Source organism: Hemiscyllium ocellatum, chromosome 8 (assembly GCF_020745735.1).
Source record: "Hemiscyllium ocellatum isolate sHemOce1 chromosome 8, sHemOce1.pat.X.cur, whole genome shotgun sequence".
Lineage (NCBI taxonomy): Eukaryota > Metazoa > Chordata > Chondrichthyes > Orectolobiformes > Hemiscylliidae > Hemiscyllium > Hemiscyllium ocellatum.
In genome coordinates, this window is record NC_083408.1 from 70,389,039 (window position 1) to 70,407,561 (window position 18,523).

Consider the following 18,523-nt stretch of genomic DNA (forward strand, 5'->3'; position numbering starts at 1 on the left):
TAGAAGCCTCCAGATCATTGGAGAAAAATCCACAACCACCGCTGTGCAAGGTGTCAAAAATTATGTTCTTCCAAGATTTCTCAGCAGTTATAGTCCAAAAGAGGAAGTTCTTCAGTGAAGTTAAGAAGAAGCTGAAGAACCTGAGCTTCCAGGACTGCAAGAAGTTCCCGGCAGTGCTCCATTTCAGCCACGAGGATTCGGTTTATATGTTTGACTCGGTGGATAAAGCCAAGAACTTTGTGGACACATTAAAATAGACTAACTGATCTGAAGAATATGGTTAATGTTTGTCCTCTTTTCCTTCTTTCCCTGTGTTTTCTCTTTTCCCTTTCTTTTGTTTTTCCTCTCTCCCTAATAATCTTTTTTTAAGAGAGGAGAAAAAAATCTTGGAATATGTTGTTCCTATTATATATTTTACGACTGGATTTTATCATGGGAAATTTAATGGGTGCTCTTTGTTATTTTCCACTTTTTTTGTTCTTTTTCTCTTTTAGTCATAATTGGGGCTGACATGGAGCCATGGATGGGGGAGTGTTTATCTGACTTTGTCTTCTTTTGTTGAGTTAAGGATCATCTCCTTGTTTACTTTTTTTTGCTTAAGGCTGGGGGCGCAGTCTGGCTTGAAGGTGCTGTAAAGGGAGGGATTGGGTAGGGTGAGTGACCCCTAGGGGTGAGGGGAGAGTCTTCCATTTAAGGTTTTAGAGTTGGTTTTCTTTGTAGTTTTTTGGTAGCAATAGTCATTTGCAGTTATGTTCGAGTGGTTTTTGTGTCCACAATTTTACAACTCTGAGTCTTCATTTACTTGTGCTCGGCATATTGCAAGCTGCATTCTCCGTCCCAGGAGTTTCAAGGCTCTCTGGTAGGGGATATGGCTAAGTGTCTTGTTAAATGGTGCACCTGGAACATTAAGGGAAGTCATTTGCCTATTAAAAGGAAAAATGTGCTTTCTAGCCTTAAAAGGTAAAGGGTTGATACTGCTCTGTTGCAGGAAACCCATCGTGATGATGGGGAACATGTGAAGTTACAACAGGGGGTTTATGATTGGGTATTACTGTAGTTAGAGACAGTACTGGGGTTCTGAAATACAGTGCCAAAAGGATTAATGAGGCTTTTTGGAGATTTTACTCTGAATTGTATCGATCTGAAGGTTGCGATGACAGGGAAGTAGGGGAATGGCTATAGTTATCCAGAAAAACCTTCCATTCACACTATTAGAACAGGTGAAAGATGAGCAAGGACAGTTTGTGATACTTAAGGCCCTGATACATGGGGAGAAATATGTAATCTTAAATGTCTACTATCCTTCGGCACATCTCCTCAAATTTTTGATCAGTGCCTTCTCTAAGCTGCGTGCCTTTGGAACATGGCACATTATTATCGTGGGGCGGGAGGATTTCAATTGCCTTTTGGATCTGACAGTGGACAGGATGCCTAGTGAGTCCCCAACTATTCTCTTTGCGGGCCATGCAGGTGACTGACTTATGTGAGGAATTGGGCTTTGTGGACATTTGGAGATGTCTTCGCCCTATTGGCAGAGACTTCACCTTTTTTTCAAACCCGCATAAATATCTACGAGGATGGATCTTTTTCTGGTGCCCTCAGCCCTTCTGGATTCAAGTCTGGGTTGTAAAATTGGGAACCATAGCTATTTCTGATCACATGGTGGCATATTTGTGGGTTAAGGCCAAGAATGTGGGCCTAGGCTCACGGTACTGGCACTTGGATCCTTTTCTCCTCAAGGATTCCAAATTTGTGGAAATCTTTTCAAGGGAGTTTCAGGAGTTTTTGAATATCAACCCATGCATGGCTAAGTAGTCTGTCTATGCTATGGGGAAACTACTAAGGCCTTTGCTAGGGGACTAGCTATTTCCAATTCGGCTAGCCGGAAACAACAGAAGGAGGAATAGCAGCGTCTAATTGAGATATTTGCAAGACCTTAGTTGACCAAACTAAGTGGATCATGGCCCTCTGGTCTGCCCTGAATTCAGCACCACAGAGCACAAAGAAAGAACTTGCTTTTGCTAGCCAAGATTTTTGGTAGTGTGGATGTGCAGAGGGATCTTGGAGTCCACGTACATAGATCTCTGAAAGTTGCCATCTAGTTGCCACCCAGGTGGATAGTGCTGTTAAGAAGGCACACGGTGTGTTAGGTTTCATTCGTAGAGAGATTGAGTTCCGGAGCCGCAACATCATGCTGCATCTATACAAAATGCTGGTGCGGTCACACTTGGAATATTGTGTTCAGTTCTGGTCCCCATGTTTTGAGAAGAATGTGGAAGCATTGGAAAGGGTGCAGAGGAGATTTACCAGGATGTTGCCTGGTCTGGAGGGAAGATCTTATGAGGAAAGGCTGAGAGACTTGAACCTGTTCGCATTGGCAAGAAGAAGGCTAAGAGGGGATTTTATAGAGACATACAAGGTATGAAATGGATTTGTGGTGTATGCTTGCTTTTTCGCCTTTATTTCACAACCCGTAACAAGATTACTGCTTGTTTCATCCTAAATTTCCTCACGCTGTATCTAAATCCCATTTGTGGTGGAGGCCATGCATCCTTCATTTTACCCGAAGGGCCTGTTCTGCGCTGTATTGTTCTATGTTCTATGAGTATAGGGACAGGCCGAGGAAGTATTTAGCATATCCGACTAGGAAAAAGCTAGCTCCCCAATCCCTTACTGCAATCAGAGACAGCGCTGGGATCCTTACATACGATGTCAAAAGGATTAATGAGGCTTTTCAAAGTTTTTACTATGAATTGTATTGGTCTGAGGACAGGTAGGTCAAGATGGAAACCATTTTTAAGAGCCTGGACCTTCCGGGGGTAACCCTGGAACAGGCCTGTCTCCTTAATGCCCCCTTGACAGTTCAGGAAATACAGGAGGCAGTTAGGCATCGTCAAAGTGGGAAAGCGCCTGGCCCTGATGGTCTCCCGGGTGAGTTTTATAAGGAGTTTATAGGGATTCTGTCAGGGCCGATGTTGGAGATATACAATCACTCCTATATGCCTGATTGCCTACCAGAAGCTAATATTTCCTTCATTCTTAAGAAGGGGAAAGTTCCTGAGGATTGTGCCTCATACAGGCCCATCTCTCTAAGATTTTGACGTTGAGGTTGGAGAAGGTGTTGCCTCATATTATTAAAGAGGACCAGACAGGCTTTATAAGGGGCCGTAGGTCCTCTAATAATATTAGATGTTGCTGAATATGGTCTAAGCATGTCAGCAATGATTGATCCAGGGGTTGGTGATTTCCTTAGATGCAGCGAAAGCATTTGACGGAGTGGAATGGCCATATCTCTTTTATGTCTTAGGGCAGTTTGTGATGAATGGGGTCTTTGCTAGGAGGGTGGAGGTTTTATATTGCCACCCTCTGGCCGCAGTCATCACCAGCGTGGTGAAGTCTGGGAACTTTGGGATTGGTAGGCATGGTTGTCAGGGCTGCCCCCTCTCACTGTTGTTATTTAGAGTCACTGGCAGAGGCCATTCATCAGAATATCCACATAACTGCTCCGGAAGTGGGATCAAGGGTACACAAGATTACACTGTATGCAGATGACGTCCTTCTGCTTTTATCGGACCCGATGACCTCCGTATCCCATCTGATACAATGTATCAATTCACTTGGGGCTATTTCAGGATATAAAGTCAACTTTGCAAAGTTGGAGGCTATGCCTTTAGGGGGACCTTAAGGAAGTGCTAGAGGCTGAAGATGGCCTCAAGTTCCCTTTTAAGTGATAACAGACGGGTTTCCATACCTAGGTATCTTTATTAGCCCCATGTTTGATCAGTTATTACGGACTAACTTTGATCACCTGCTCAACAATATTAGGCGGGATCTCCAGAGATGGGAGGCTCTTCCAATTTTGTGGTGGGGCCGAGTAGCCTTATTAAGATTAATGTCCTCCCTTGTTTACTTTATCCCATGCGTATGCTCCCTATAATGTTTCCCAGGTCAACGTTGCAGAGACTCATGGGTTGGTTTAGTTTTTTTGTTTGGCGTCTTGGGCGACCCCTTATCAAACTTAGTAAATTGCAGTTACCTCAAGGATGAGGAGGAGTTGATTTAACAGACATTAGGAGGTATCAGTTGAGTTCCCTGCTGTCTTTTGAGTGTGATTGGACAGGTAACGATCCATAAAGTCATAGAGTCAGAGAGATGGACAGCATGGAAACCGACCCTTCAGTCCAACCCGTCCATGCCGACTAGATATCCCAACCCAATCTAGTCCCTCCTGCCAGCACCTGGCCTATATCCCCCCAAACCCTTCCTATTCATATACCCATCCAAATGCCTTTTAAATGTTGCAACTGTACCTGCCTCCACCACTTCCTCTGGCAGCTCATTCCATGCACCTTCTGTGTGAAAAACTTGCCCCCTTAGGTCTCTTTTATATCTTTCCCATCTCTGCCTAAACCTATGCCCTCTAGTTCTGGACTCCACCACCCCAGGGAAAAGACTTTGCCTTTTCCCCTATCCATGCCCTTCATGATTTTTTTAATCTCTATAAAGGTCACCCCTCAACCTCCGACGCTCCAGGGAAAACAGCCCCAGCCTGTTCAGCCTCTCCCTATAGCTCAAATCCTCCAACCCTGGCAACACCCTTGTAAATTTTTTGTGAACCCTTTCAAGTTTCACAACATCTTTCCAATAGGAAGGAGACCAGAATTGCACGCAGTATTTCAACAGTGGCCTAACCAATGTCCTGTACAGCCACAACCTGACCTCCCAACTCCTGTACTCAATACTCTGACCAATAAAGGAAAGCATACCAAACGCTGCCTTCACTATCCTATCTACCTGCGATTCCACGTTCAAGGAGCTATGAACCTGCACTCCAAGGTCTCTTTGTTCAGCAACACTCCCTAGGACCATACCATTAAGTGTATAAGTCCTGCTAAGAGTTGCTTTCCCAAAATGCAGCACCTCGCATTTATTCTAATTAAACTCCATCTGCCACTTCTCAGCCCATTGACCCATCTGGTCAAGATCCTCTTGTAATCTGAGGTAACCTTCTTCGCTGTCCACTACACCTCCAATTTTGGTGTCATCTGTAAACTTACTAAAAGTACAACTTATGCTCACATCCAAATCATTTATGTAAATGAGAAAAAGTAGTGGACCCAGCAGCGATCCTTGTGGCACTCCACTGGTCACAGGTCTCTAGTCTGAAAAACAACCCTCCACCACCACCCTCTATCTTCTATCTCTGAGCCAGTTCTGTATCCATGCTCAATATGGCTGTATATCAAGGCCTCCCAGGCAATGTGCCTTCTTATTAACCTGTTTTCTTGGATAAGATGAGGACAGTTATGGACACTGCCAGAACCCTGTTATTAATACAGTCAAGGCATGGATGGCGATGTGTCAAAGTGAGGGTTGCCTATCCAATACTTCGCCACTCACCCCATCGTTGGTATTGCTCGGGATCCGACGAGGGATGATTGACTCAGGGTTCTAACAATGGGCAGCGATTTGGGAGACTTGTTGAAGGGGAGGTTATGATGTCCTTCGAGCAATTGAGACGTAAATATGGGCTAGGCAGAAGTGAATACTACAGATGCTGGAGATCAGAGTCAAGATTACAGTGGTGCTGGAGAAGCACAGCAGGTCAGGCAGCAACCGAGGAGCAGGAAAATCGACGTTTCGGGTTTTTTTCAGGTTAGGGGTTTCTACTACACTTCTCACTAAGCCCTATAAGCCCGATAAAGAGAGGTTGTTGCTATGTGCCACAAGCACCCTCTCATTAGTGCCCTCTATTGCCTACTGGGTGGTAGGGCCTGGGAAGTCTGGGAGCAACAGCTCGGAGTGGCGATCTCCTCTGAAACATGGGAGGACAGATGGGAGAATGCGCGAAAGATCTCAATCTGTAATAGGACATGTGATGAGCAGTTATGAGTTCTACACAGGGTTCATTTGTCACTGGACAGTCTAGTGAAGTTTAAAAAAGGGGCATCTCTAATTTGGCCCAAGTGTAAAATAAGTGAGGGGTGGCACTGTGGCTCAGTGATTAGCACTGCTACCTCATAGCACCAGGGTCCCAGGTTCAATTCCAGCCTCAGGCACCTGTCTGTGTGGAGTTTGCACATTCTCCCCGTGTCTGCGTGGGTTTCCTCCGGATGCTCCGGTTTCCTCCCACAGTCCAAAGATGTGCAAGTCAAGTGAATTGGCCATTCTAAATTGCCTGTAGTGTTAAGTGCATTAGTCAGAGGGAAATGGGTCTGGGTGGATTACTCTTCGGAGGTTAGTGTGGAATTGTTGGGCCGAAGGGCCTGTTTCCAAACTGTAGGGAATCTAATCTACTCTTACCCATTGCTTCTGGACAGCCACAGGCACATGCTTATTGGGCACCAAGGCGGCAGAGATAGGGAGGGTATTGAGGATCAAAGTTAAAGTAGACTCGACATCTGTCCTTCTGGGTCTCCCAAATTTATCATCTTTAGGAAGGCCTGGGAAGAAACTATTTAATATTCTTACTTACTGTGCACAGAAGAATATTCTGATGAATTGGGTGTCTGAGAACTCACCAGGCTTGCTGGGATGGTGAAAATTAATTATGGAGCACATTCTCTTGGAATTTTTCATGAATATGGTGCACCACAAAACAGACCTTTTTTTATAAGACATGGCTGCCCTTCTCGAGTTATTTGAATACAGATTTGTCTGCTACCATAACTAGGGCATTAGTTTAACCAGGGTGGTTAGGTTTGCTGACCCCTGGGCCCTGGAAGAGGATTCCTGAGTATATGGCTCTATATATATATATATATATATATATAATGCTCCCGTATTTTTGTTTGGAAGCTTTGTGCCAAGCATTGTTATTCTGTGTTCTTTTGTTTTTTGTTCAGTCACTTATTTATTGGTGTTGTTTTGCAGTGTCTGTTTTTGGTTTGTTTATAGGGTAGATTAGTAGTTGCATTGTAATTTGCATTTTTGTTTATTATACTGGTATTTGTGTTTTTTTAACAACTTTATATTTTTGTAAAGTCAAAAAAAATGTTTTTTTTGGCTAATAAATACATTTACAAAAGAATGTACGATGGTAGACAGGCAATTTAAAGAACATTTAAGGAAAAAAGAACAAAAAATACAGTAAGGGAAATGTTCCAAGTGTGGCTAACATTTGTTTTAGGGAATCTGTTACAGAGGAATACTTCTGTAATACATGCTATGCACTGCAAATGCTAGAGATCTGAAATAAAAACAGAAAGTCCCAGAGGAACTCAACAGACCTAGATGCATCTGCGAGGGAGCAACTGAGTTAATGATTTGAGTCCAATGTGATTCTTATGGAGCTGAGAAAGGTCAGAAAAGTAATTGTTTTTATGCTGTTGATTGAAGGAGGAGGAGCACCAAATGGAACAGTTTATATGAGTGCCCGCCTGATCCCTTACCAATCATTCCACTTGTTCTTCCACGGGCATATGCCCTTCCTGCTCCTTGGATGCTGCCTGGCCTTCTGTGTTTTTCCAGCATCACATTTTTCAACACTTGTTCTTCCTCGCCAGGGGAAAATAACGGAAAACTACAGAGAAAACCTGAAACTACAGACTTATTAGCCCAATATCAGTTGTAGATAACATGTTAGAATCTAATAGGATGTGACAACAGACACTTAGAAAAAAATGTTATGATTGTATCTAGTCTACTTTAAATTTATGAAAGACAAATCATATTTGACACGCCTGTTGGAGTTTTTTGTGTATACTACTTATCAGAATAGACAAAGGGGAACCAGTAGATGTGGCATGTTTAAGTCTTTTGATAAGGTCCCACACCAAGAGATTAAAGCACTTCAGATTTGTGGAATATACTGGCATGGATTGAGAACTGGCTAACAGACAGAAAACGTAGAGTATAAATAGATGAATCATTTTCGGGTTGATAGGCTATGACCAATCGAATACGAGAAAGATCACTACTTTGAATCTTTGAAATTTTTTGCCCCCATGCGCCTGTGGGAATTTCGGTGTTTAGTTATGTTCAAGGCTGATACCAATAAATTTCTACATTTTAGAAACATTAACAGATAAGGAGGGAAGGGGAATAATGTAGGAAAATGATTAGATATTTCCAATCTGTATCAATGATTTGGAAAAGCAATTCCAAGTTGTTTGGAATTAATGAGCAAAAAAGAAAATTGCCAGGAAGAATACATTGTGGAGAAATATGAGATTATCCACTTTGGTAGGATAAACAGAAGTAGAGAGTATTTCTTAAATAGTTAGAGGCTGGCAAGTGTTGAACTTCCAGACTTTTTTTCCCAAGGTTGGGTCAATTACAAGAAGGCAAAGGTTCAAGGTGAGAATGGGAAAGTTTATGGGAGAAATGCAGGGAAAATCTTTTACACATAAGGTGATGGGTGCCTGGAACGCACTGCCAGTGGGGATGGTGGAAGCAGGCATATTAGCATAGCTTAAGGTGCACCTTGATAGACACATGAAGGGAAGGTGAACTGAGGGATAGATACCATGTATGGGTAATAAGTAGCTGGTCTAAATAAGCGTTAGGAATTGATGTAGGCTTGGTGGGCCAAAGAGCCTGTTCCTATGTTATTTTGTTCATTGTTCCAAAAGAACTTTAATGTTCTTGTTTGTGAGCCACTGAAAGTTAACCTGCAGGTACAAAAAGCAGTTGGGAAGACAATTAGCATATTGGCCTTTATTGGCCTGTTTTCGTCTCTTTACCTCAGGAAAGGATATACTTGTTGCAGAGGGATAAAAGTTCACCAAGCTAATTCCTGGAATGGCAGATCATCCAGTGAAGAAATCTTAAAGAGGCTGGACCTTTATTCTGTGGAGGTTAGCAGAATAACGGTAATCTTTGCATGGAGTGACAGGGCAATTAGCATCAGCCCAGAGGTGCCCAGAACCAAGAGACACACTCTGAGTAGGAGGCAGGCCACTTAGGACTGAGGTGTTCATGGTGAATCTTTGAAATTTTTTGCCCCCATGCGCCTGTAGGAATTTCAGTGTTTAGTTATGTTCAAGACTGATACCAATAAATTTCTACATTTAAGAAAAATTTACAGATAAGGAAAGGAGGGGAATAATGCAGGAAAATGATTTTGAAGTACAAAATTAGCAATGACCTCATTAAATATAAGAGTGGGCAGTGAGCTAACTGGCCTATTACTACCTTCCTTTCTTATAGAGTCAAACAGCACGGAAACACAAAAAGGTAATTAACCTCTGGATTCCTAGCTGAGCCACGAGCTAATTGGCACAGGGTCAATAAGATTAAGCAGGTAAATGCGTGATTCAAAGGTTGGTGTGGGAGGAATGGGTTTGAATTCATGGGACATTGGCACCAGTACTGGGGAAGAAGTGACCTGTTCTGATGGGACGGTCTTCATTTGAACTGCTCTGGGACCAAAGTCCGAGTGCATTGCAAAACTAAGGCTATAGACAGGGATTTAAGCTAACTAGGAGGTTGGGGGAGGGAGGCTGGAAAGAGCTCAGTTATCAGGGAAATTAGAAAACCTGAATGAAAGGCACAGGTAAGAGTGCAAAACCCAGGAGAGGTTATTAAAATCTCCAGGACAGACACACATAGGACGGAATACATGGAAAGGTTTAACAATCAAACTTCAAGCACACTGGACAAATGAATGACAATGAGAAGAGGGATGGTAAATATATTACAGAAAGTAAGTAAGGCAAAAGTAAATGAGTAAAGCACAAGATGGGAAATTACAAACCAATTAACCTAATCTCAGTCTTGGGTAAGGTCCATTATGAAGGATGAGGTTTCTGAATACTTGGAAGTGTATGCTAAAATAGGGCAAAGTCAGCATGGTTTTGTCAAGGGAAGGTCATGCCTGCCGAATCTGCTAGAATTTTTTGAGGAAGTAATGCGCAGGTTAGATGAAGGAGACCCAATGGAGGTTATCTACCTTCAAGAAGACCTTCGACAAGGTACCACACAGTAAGCTACTGAGTAAGATAAGGGGCCCATGGTGTCAGAAGATAGAAGCTTGTCTGGCAGAAAGCAGAGAATGGGGATAAAAGGGTCCTTCTCAGAAATGGCAGCCGATGACAAGTGGTGTCCCACAAGGCACATGTTGGGACCACAACTTTTCACTTTATGCATTAACAATATAGATGAAGGAACTTAGGGCATTCTCACTAAGTTTGCAGACAATACAAAGATAGGTAGAAAGACTGGTAGCATTGAGGAGGTGAGGCTGCAGAAGGATTTGGATAGGTTAGGAGAGTGAGCAAAGAAGTGGCAGATGGAATATAACATGGGAAAGTGTGTGGTCATGCACTTTAGTGGGAAGAATAGATGCATGGACTATTTTCTAAATGGGGATAAAATTCAGAAATCTGAAGTGCAAAGAGACTTGGGAGTTCTAGTCCTAGATTCTTTCAACTTTAAGGTAAGCTTTAAGGTTGAGTCAGTAGTTAGGAAGGCAAATGCAACAGTGGCATTTATTTTGAGAGGTCTTGAGCATAAAAGCAGGGATGTATTTCTGAGGCTCTAGCGCACGTTTGGAGTGTTGTGCGCAGTTTTGGGCCCCATATCTCAGGAAGGATGTACTGGCCTTGGAGCAGGTTCAAAGGAGGTTCATGAGAATGGTCCCAGGAATGAAATGCTTAACCTATGAGGAATGTTTGAGGACTCTCAGTTTATACTTGAGAGTTTGGAAGGATGAGGGGGAATCTAATTGAAACATACAGAATACTGAATGGCCTGGACAGAGTAGATGTAGGGAAGATGTTTCCATTGGTAGGAGAGACTAGGACCGAAGGGCATTGTCTTAGAGTAAAGGGAAGACCTTTTAGAATGGAGATAAGGAGAAAGTTCTTCAACCGGAGAGTGGTGAATCTATAGAATTCAGTGCTACAGAACGCTGTGGAGGCCAGTCATTGAGTATGTTTAAGACTGAGATAGATATGTTCTTGAGTACCAAGGGGATCAAGGGTTGCAGGGAGAAAGCAGGAGAATGGAGATGAGAAACATATCAGCTGTGATTGAATGGCAGAGCAGACTGGATGGTCTGAATGACCTGATTTCTGCTCCAATGTCTTACGGTCTAAACAGGCCCTTAATTCACACGCGCCTGCACCAACCAAATTTCCCAAATCAAACTAATCCCAGTGCCTAAATTTTAGCCCATATCCCTCAAAACCTTTCCTATTCCTGTATTGTCCAAATGCCTTTTAAATGTTGTAACTTTGTGTTCCTCAACTACCATATTTCCATTCCATTCCATGTGTGCTTTCCTCAAAGGCTTGTTGTCTGATGTTTTTCCTTCATCTTGAACTGTTTTCTTGGCAGTTTTTTGTCAACAGTGGTTTGCCATTGCTTTCCACACTTGGTGAAGGAAGCGGAGGAAGGTCCAAGTCTCTCTGAGCTTGAATTGAACCCATGCTGTTGGTATTACTCTGAACCACATGCAAATCATTTAGCCAACTGAGCTATATTGGAATTGTTATTTCCATTCTGAAATTTCCAGTAAGAAATAAACATCCCTTTCATGGAGTTCCCAAAATATGTTGTAATTGTTACCACACAGAATCTGTGTGGAATATAGCACACAAGTTACACTCTGCAATCTCTAAAAATCAAGTTGCATCATTAATATATTTCTCAAAATTGAAACTTTCATCTTTTCGTGTTTGCCTTTGAAATCAACTTTTTGCCTTCATCAACTTTAAGAGATTGAGTGCCCTAAAAGCCTGTCTTATGTTTCAGAAAATGATGCCTTTATTGAAGCTGCATATTCCCTCAGGGGCACAATGGTATTGAGAATGTACATCCAGAAAGATGCTATCTATCTGTAAGTGATTACATATTCCTTCTTTTCCAAGAATTCTGTGCTTGAGGTTTGTGAAGGCATTAAAAGAAATTCTGTAAAACAGTTACTTTAAGTCACACGTAACATCAAAATTTGTTTTCGCAATTCCTGCAGAAGATTTATGTTTCTAAAAGTTCACAGGTCATTGAGACTTGTGCTCCCCATTTGTTTGCCAATAAATTCTGTTTTGTATTGCTGCAAGTTATTGTGACTGCAGCATACCTTTGTATAACACTTAATTGGGAAGATGTCTCAAGTCACTTCATAAGTGGAGCTAAGTACAGGAAATTAATGATTTTATCTACTACCGCAGCGCAGTAGATTTAATTGTGTAAGATGAACATCGAAGTGCTGAGCAGTGACTAAGAAGCAAGGCTGCATGCCTTTGAAATTTGCACAGCCAGTTTGCTATCACAACTACAGGTCATTGCTCCATCAAATTCACTGTTTTCACTGCTTTGCATGGATCAGGGATTGTTTGGAAATTGACTGAGCATCCTGTCAAATTAATAGAGAAGCAGAAAGTACACAAAGTTTAACAGACCAAAGATCAAACCAAATGCAGAAAGACACTAACTGACTATAGAAGATCTTGTGGAGCTAGATTCAAGCCCTCAAGTTTACCTTTTAAACCATGACATTCTCCTTTTTAATCATAATTTCATAGGTTCTGTCCTAATTTTAAGTCTATTAAAGTGTTCAAGATGGTGAATGTGAGTTTGTAAATGTTTCTGTCCTTCCATCCTTCTGTCCAGAAAGTGTTGTTAGCGTATTGGCCGTGCGTTTCAATACACCTCTTGAATTTTGACAAAATGGAAGTTCTATAGGGAGGCACACATGGGCGGAAGAGTCTGCATCAATGAGCCTGATTGTCTCCTCATTTGATATCCGCATATATGCTTCCAACAGTATTTGCTGATCAAGGCAGGCAGGAACTTGAGATGAGTTTTCTTTCCGTAACCCATGATGCCGGTCAGATTTAGCATCTGTATCTTTAACCCAGCAAAACCTATTTAAGTCAACAAATTTTGCAAGTTTGATAAGGTTAGTCTGATCTACTGTTACATTTCAGTTTATACCTGAATTAATTGGTGTAATATGAACAAGTTGAAAAGTCATCATAATTGGATATTACTGACAGTATATTATGTTTGGTGAATGGTTCCAATTTTAGTAGTTGTTTGTTCATTTCAAATTTCAACTAATCTTGACAACTATTCAAAAAGCAAATCAATTCCCTTTGACATGGCACACAGAAAGTCATAGCCAATTTAGATAAAGCAGGGATTAGTGGCTGTGGATCAGTCTGTCACTTTTTTAAGTATTGTATGCTTATTTTAAAATTCCCTAAGTATATTCTACTGTTTGAATTTTTGTCCTGTAACATTTGTTTTTTGTAGGAACAGAGAAACCTATGTAGCCCCTCAGAGACAACTCAAAGTTTAAAGCGATTATGGCTACTCTTTGTCAAGCTTCATACACCTGTCTGTCTTTTCAACAACAGCTTACTTATAGATGTGCCTTTAGCATAATAAAACATCCAGCCATTTCATTGGAGCAATATAAAGTAAATTAGTCATTTTATTTCACCTCATCACATCACGTGCCAGGCAATATTAGGTCAAATAGGGTCATAGAGTCATAGAGGTGTACAGCATGAAAACAGACCCTTCAGTCCAACCCTTCCATGCCGACCAGATATCCCAACCCAATCTAGTCCCATATGCCCAAAAGCTTAGTCTGAAGGAGTGTCTGAAAGAAGAAAGTGAAATATTCCATATCCCTCAAAAACCTTGATTTTAAAAATCTAGTAATCTTAGATTTATGATTTAGAATTGATTTAACATCAGTTGCTATTCGTGGAAGAAGGTCACAAATATTTGCCGCTCACTGTGTGTAAGAGTGTTCCTTAGTTCAACTTCGAATGGTTTGGCTCCAATTTTCCAAACTTTCCATCCTAGACTCACCAACCAGGAAAAGTAGTTACTCTCGACTTGTCTTTTCAGTTTCCTTTGCTATTTTAAAACCTGAGATCAAACCACACCTTAACCTCTCAAATTCCAGAAAGTACAGTCCATTACATGCTCATAGCATTTTAATGCATTATCTGCATGGACCTCAAGTCTTTTTGGGCGGCACGGTGGCACAGTGGTTAGCACTGCTGCCTCACAGGGCCAGGGACCTGGGTTCAATTCCCGCCTCAGGCGACTGACTGTGTGGAGTTTGCACGTTCTCCCCGTGTCTGCGTGGGTTTCCTCCGGGTGCTCCGGTTTCCTCCCACAGTCCAAAGATGTGCGGATCTGGTGAATTGGCCATGCTAAATTGCCCGAAGTGTTAGGTAAGGGGTATATGTAGGGGTATGGGTGGGTTGGGCTTCAGCGGGTCGGTGTGGACTTGTTGGGCCGAAGGGCCTGTTTCCACACTGTAAGTAATCTAATCTACATCTCTCCATGTAATTGAATCTTTGGAATCTAGGTGTCTTTCTGATGAATCTTAGAAACTATACTACTCTCTATCCAAGGCTAATAAATTGCTTCTGAGTCATGGCATCTAGGACTGCTCAAAGTGGTCCAACTAGGCATAACATCTACTCACATGTATTCTACTCCTCCCAAGTTACTTTCTATATAAAAGCCAAGTGCTGCAGATGCTGGAAATCTGCAACAAACACAGTGAATACTGGAGAAACTCAGCAGTATGTGTGGAGAGAGGAGCCGATTTACATTCTGAATCCATATGAATCTACTTTTGTACCTGCTCATAGCATTTTAATGCATTATTTACATGGACCTCAAGTCTTTTTTTGGACATCCATATTTCTCACTTCACATGACTTAGAAAGTCCTCTCATCTACCATTTCAAGGTGAAAATTGATGGTTAAATAATTGCCTGTGATGAAATCCATTGGCCAGACTTTTGCATAATCATTCAATCCATTAATGTTATTTTATAATTGTACACTTCCATCTGCACTGCTTACAGTTTCCTGCTGCTAAACCAATTTCCTTAGCAGGAAAATATATTGAGGACAAGCAGCCATAGTAAAGTAATTGTGTTTGAGGGCTGTTATTTAGAGATGCTTTCAAGCAGTACATGAGAGGGTCTTAACTGTTTTAGGACAAAGATTTTTCAGGATGTATTTAGTTGGGTTTCATTATTTGCACATGGACAAAGTTCCTGATACCTATAGTTGGGCTACATTTGCTGCTGGATTGCAATAAATGCTGAAATTTTTATTTAACCAACATAGTAACTACTCTAGATGATACAAACGCTGGCCTTCTAACTGGTAATGAATTATTGTCCTCTTGTCATTCATTGGAAACATTCTGTTTCTGTAGGCCAACCTCTATAAATACTGTCAGGAAACAATTCTTCGTGAAATCTTTAAAAAAAAAATCGTGAGGTGGGAGAGAATGAACATCCCTGGATATTCTTCCACTTGTGGCATGGAATCAGGGAAAGTATTAGGATTTACTCTATTTATCAGGGTTTTTATGGTTCTTGCAGGCGTGACCTAGCCACAGGTCACACACTGAGACATACCTGTATTCAGTGAAGCAGTTGTCCATTTGGGATCTTGAGCCTGCTGTGCTGTTCAGTTAGATGCTGGCTGTTATGATTTCTTCACATTCCCGTCTAGTCCTGACATAAAGTCGTAAAGGAGTTGTCCTGGGAATCTTTAACATTGACTCTGAATACCATGCAGCCTCATCACAGCAGGTCAAATATAGACAGGAAACCAGCTGATTACAGTGTACTGTCTTCCTTCCATTGGCTGATGACTCACTTATCTTCATGTTAACGCCACTAAGTACTAAGGGTAGCAAGGACATGGACTCTGGTGGGGGACGTGAATGTCCATTATGAAGAGTGGCTCAGTAGCAAAGAGCTAGTCAAGTCATAGAGTCATAGAGATATACAGCATGGAAACCAATTCTTCGGTCCAACCAGTTCATGCCGACCAGATATCCCAATCCAATCCAGTCCCACCTGCCAGCACCCGGCCCATATCCCTCCAAACCCTTCCTATTCACATAACCATCCAACAATGCCTTTTAAATGTTGCATTTGTCCCAAGCTTCCACCACTTCCTCTGGCAGCTCATTCCATACGTGTACCACCTTCTGTGTGAAAAAGTTGCCCCTCAGGTATCTTTTATATCTTTCCCCTCCCACCCTAAACCTATGCCCTCTAGTTCTGGACATCCCCACCACAGGGAAAAGACTTTGTCTGTCTATTTATCTTATCCATGCCCCGCATAAATTTTTTAAAACTCTATAAAGTCACCCCTCAGCCTCTGACACTCTAGGGAAAACAGCCCAAGCCTGTTCAGCCTCTCCCTATAGCTCAAATCCTCCAATCCTGGCAACATCCTTATAAATCTTTTCTGAACCCTTTCAAGTTTCACAACATCTTTCCGATAGGAAGGAGACCAGAATTGCACGCAGTATTCCAACAGTGGTCTAACCAATGACCTCTACAGCTGCAACATGACCTCCCAACTCCTGTACTCAACACTCTGACCAATAAAGGAAAGCATACCAAACGCTTTCTTCACTTTCAAGGAGCTATGAACCTGCAATCCAAGGTCACTTTGTTCAGCAACACTCCCTAGGACCTTGCATTAAGTATATAAGTCTTGCTAAGATTTGCTTTCCCAAAATGCTGCACCTCGCATTTATCTGAATTAAACTCCATCTTCCACTTCTCAGCCCATTGGCACATCTGATCAAGATCACGCTGTAATCTGAGGTAACCTTCTTCGCTGTCCACCACTCCTCCAATTTTAGTGTCATCTGCAAACTTACTAACTGTATCTCTTATGCTCACATCCAAATTATTTATATAATTGACAAAAAGTAGAGGACCCAGCCCTGATCCTTGTGGCACTCCACTGGTCACAAGCCTCCAGTCTGAAAAACAACCCTCCACCACCACCCTCTGTCTTCTACCTTTGAACCAGTTCTGTATCCAAATGACTAGTTTTCCCTGTATTCTGTGCGATCTAACCTTGCTAACCAGTCTCCCATGGGAACCTTGTCGAATGCCTTACGGAAGTCCATATAGATCACATCTACTGCTCTGCCCTCATCAATCCTCTTTATTACCTCTTCAAAAAACTCAATCAAGTTTGTGAGATATGATTTCCCACGCACAAAGCCATGTTGACTATCCATAATCAGTCCTTACCTTTCCAAATACTTGCACATCCTGTCCCTCAGGATTCCCTCCAACCACTTGCCCACCACTGACGTCAGGCTCACTGGTCTATAGTTCCCTGGCTTGTCCTTACCACCCTTCTTAAACAGTGGCACCACATTAGCCAACTTCCAGTCTCCCGGCACCTCACCTGCGACTATCGATAATTCAAATATCTCAGCAAGAGGCCCAGCAATCACTTCACTATCTTCTCACAGAGTTCTAGGGTGCACCTGATCAGGTCGTGGGGATTTATCCACCTTTATGTATTTCAAGACTTCCAGCACTTCCTCCTTGTAATATGGACACTTTTCAAGGTGTCACCATCTATTTCCCTACATTCTATATCTTCTATATCCTTTTCCACCGTAAGTACTGATGCAAAGTACTCGTTTAGTATCTCCCCCATTTTCTGCGGCACCACACAAAGGCCGCCTTGCTGATCTTTGAGGGGCCCTATTCTCTCCCTAGTAACCCTTTTGTCCTTAATGTATTTGTAAAATCACTTTGGATTCTCCTTAATTCTGTTTGCTAAAACTATCTCATGTCCCCTTTATGCCCTCCTGATTTTCCCTCCTACATCCTTTATACTCTTCTAAGGATTCACTCGCTCTATCCTGTCTATACCTGGCATGTGCTTCCTTCTTCTTCTTAACCAAACCCTCAATTTCTTTAGTCATCCAGCATTTCCTATACCGACCAGCCTTCCCTTTCACCCTAACAAAAATATACTTTCTCTGGATTCTTGTTATCTCATTTCTGAAGGCTTCCCTTTTTCTCTTTACCTGCGAACATCTGCCCCCAGTCAGCTTTTGAAAGTTCTTGTCTAATACCTTCAAAATTGGCCTTTTTCCAATTTAGAACTTCAACTTTTAGATCTGGTCTTTTCCCTCCTTTTCCATCACTATTTTATATCTAATAGAATTATGGTCGCTGGCCCCAAAGTGCTCCCCCACTGACACCTCAGTCACTTGCCCTGCCTTATTTCCCAAGAGTAGGTCAAGTTTTGCACCTTCTCCAGTAGGTATATCCACATATTGAATCAGAAAATTTTATTGTACACACTTAACAAATTCCTCTCCACCTAAACCTTTAACACTATGGGAGTCCCAGTCTATGTTTGGAAAGTTAAAGTCCTCTACCATAGCCACCCTATTATTCTTACAGATAGCTGAGATCTCCTTATAAGTTTGTTTCTCAATTTTCCTCTGACTATTAGGGGCGCTATGATACAGTCCCAATAAGGTGATCATCCCTTTCTTATTCTCAGTTCCACCCAAATAAATTCACTTGATGTATTTCTGGGAATATCCTCCCTCAGTACAGCTGTAATGCTATCCCTTATCAAAAACGCCACTCCCCCTCCTCTCTTGCCTCCCTTTCTATCCTTCCTGTAGCATTTGTATCCTGGAACATTAAGTTGCCAGTCCTGCCCATCCCTGAGCCATGTTTCTGTAATTGCTATGATATCCCAGTCCCATGTTCCTAACCATGTCCTGAGTTCATCTGCCTTCCCTGTT

General features: G+C 42.1%; 1 protein-coding gene across 4 annotated transcripts in view; it reads left to right on the forward strand.

Annotated features, from left to right (window-relative positions):
- Positions 1-18,523, forward strand: part of txndc16 (thioredoxin domain containing 16) — a 122,787-nt gene that overhangs the window by 79,357 nt on the left and 24,907 nt on the right. For 3 of the 4 annotated variants that reach the window (XM_060828448.1, XM_060828452.1, XM_060828450.1), the window contains 2 exons: positions 9,151-9,177; positions 11,698-11,782. In XM_060828448.1, coding sequence (XP_060684431.1) covers positions 9,151-9,177; positions 11,698-11,782 — 112 coding nt within the window. The remainder of the gene's footprint in view (positions 1-9,150; positions 9,178-11,697; positions 11,783-18,523) is intronic. The other variant, XM_060828449.1, reaches the window with a different exon arrangement.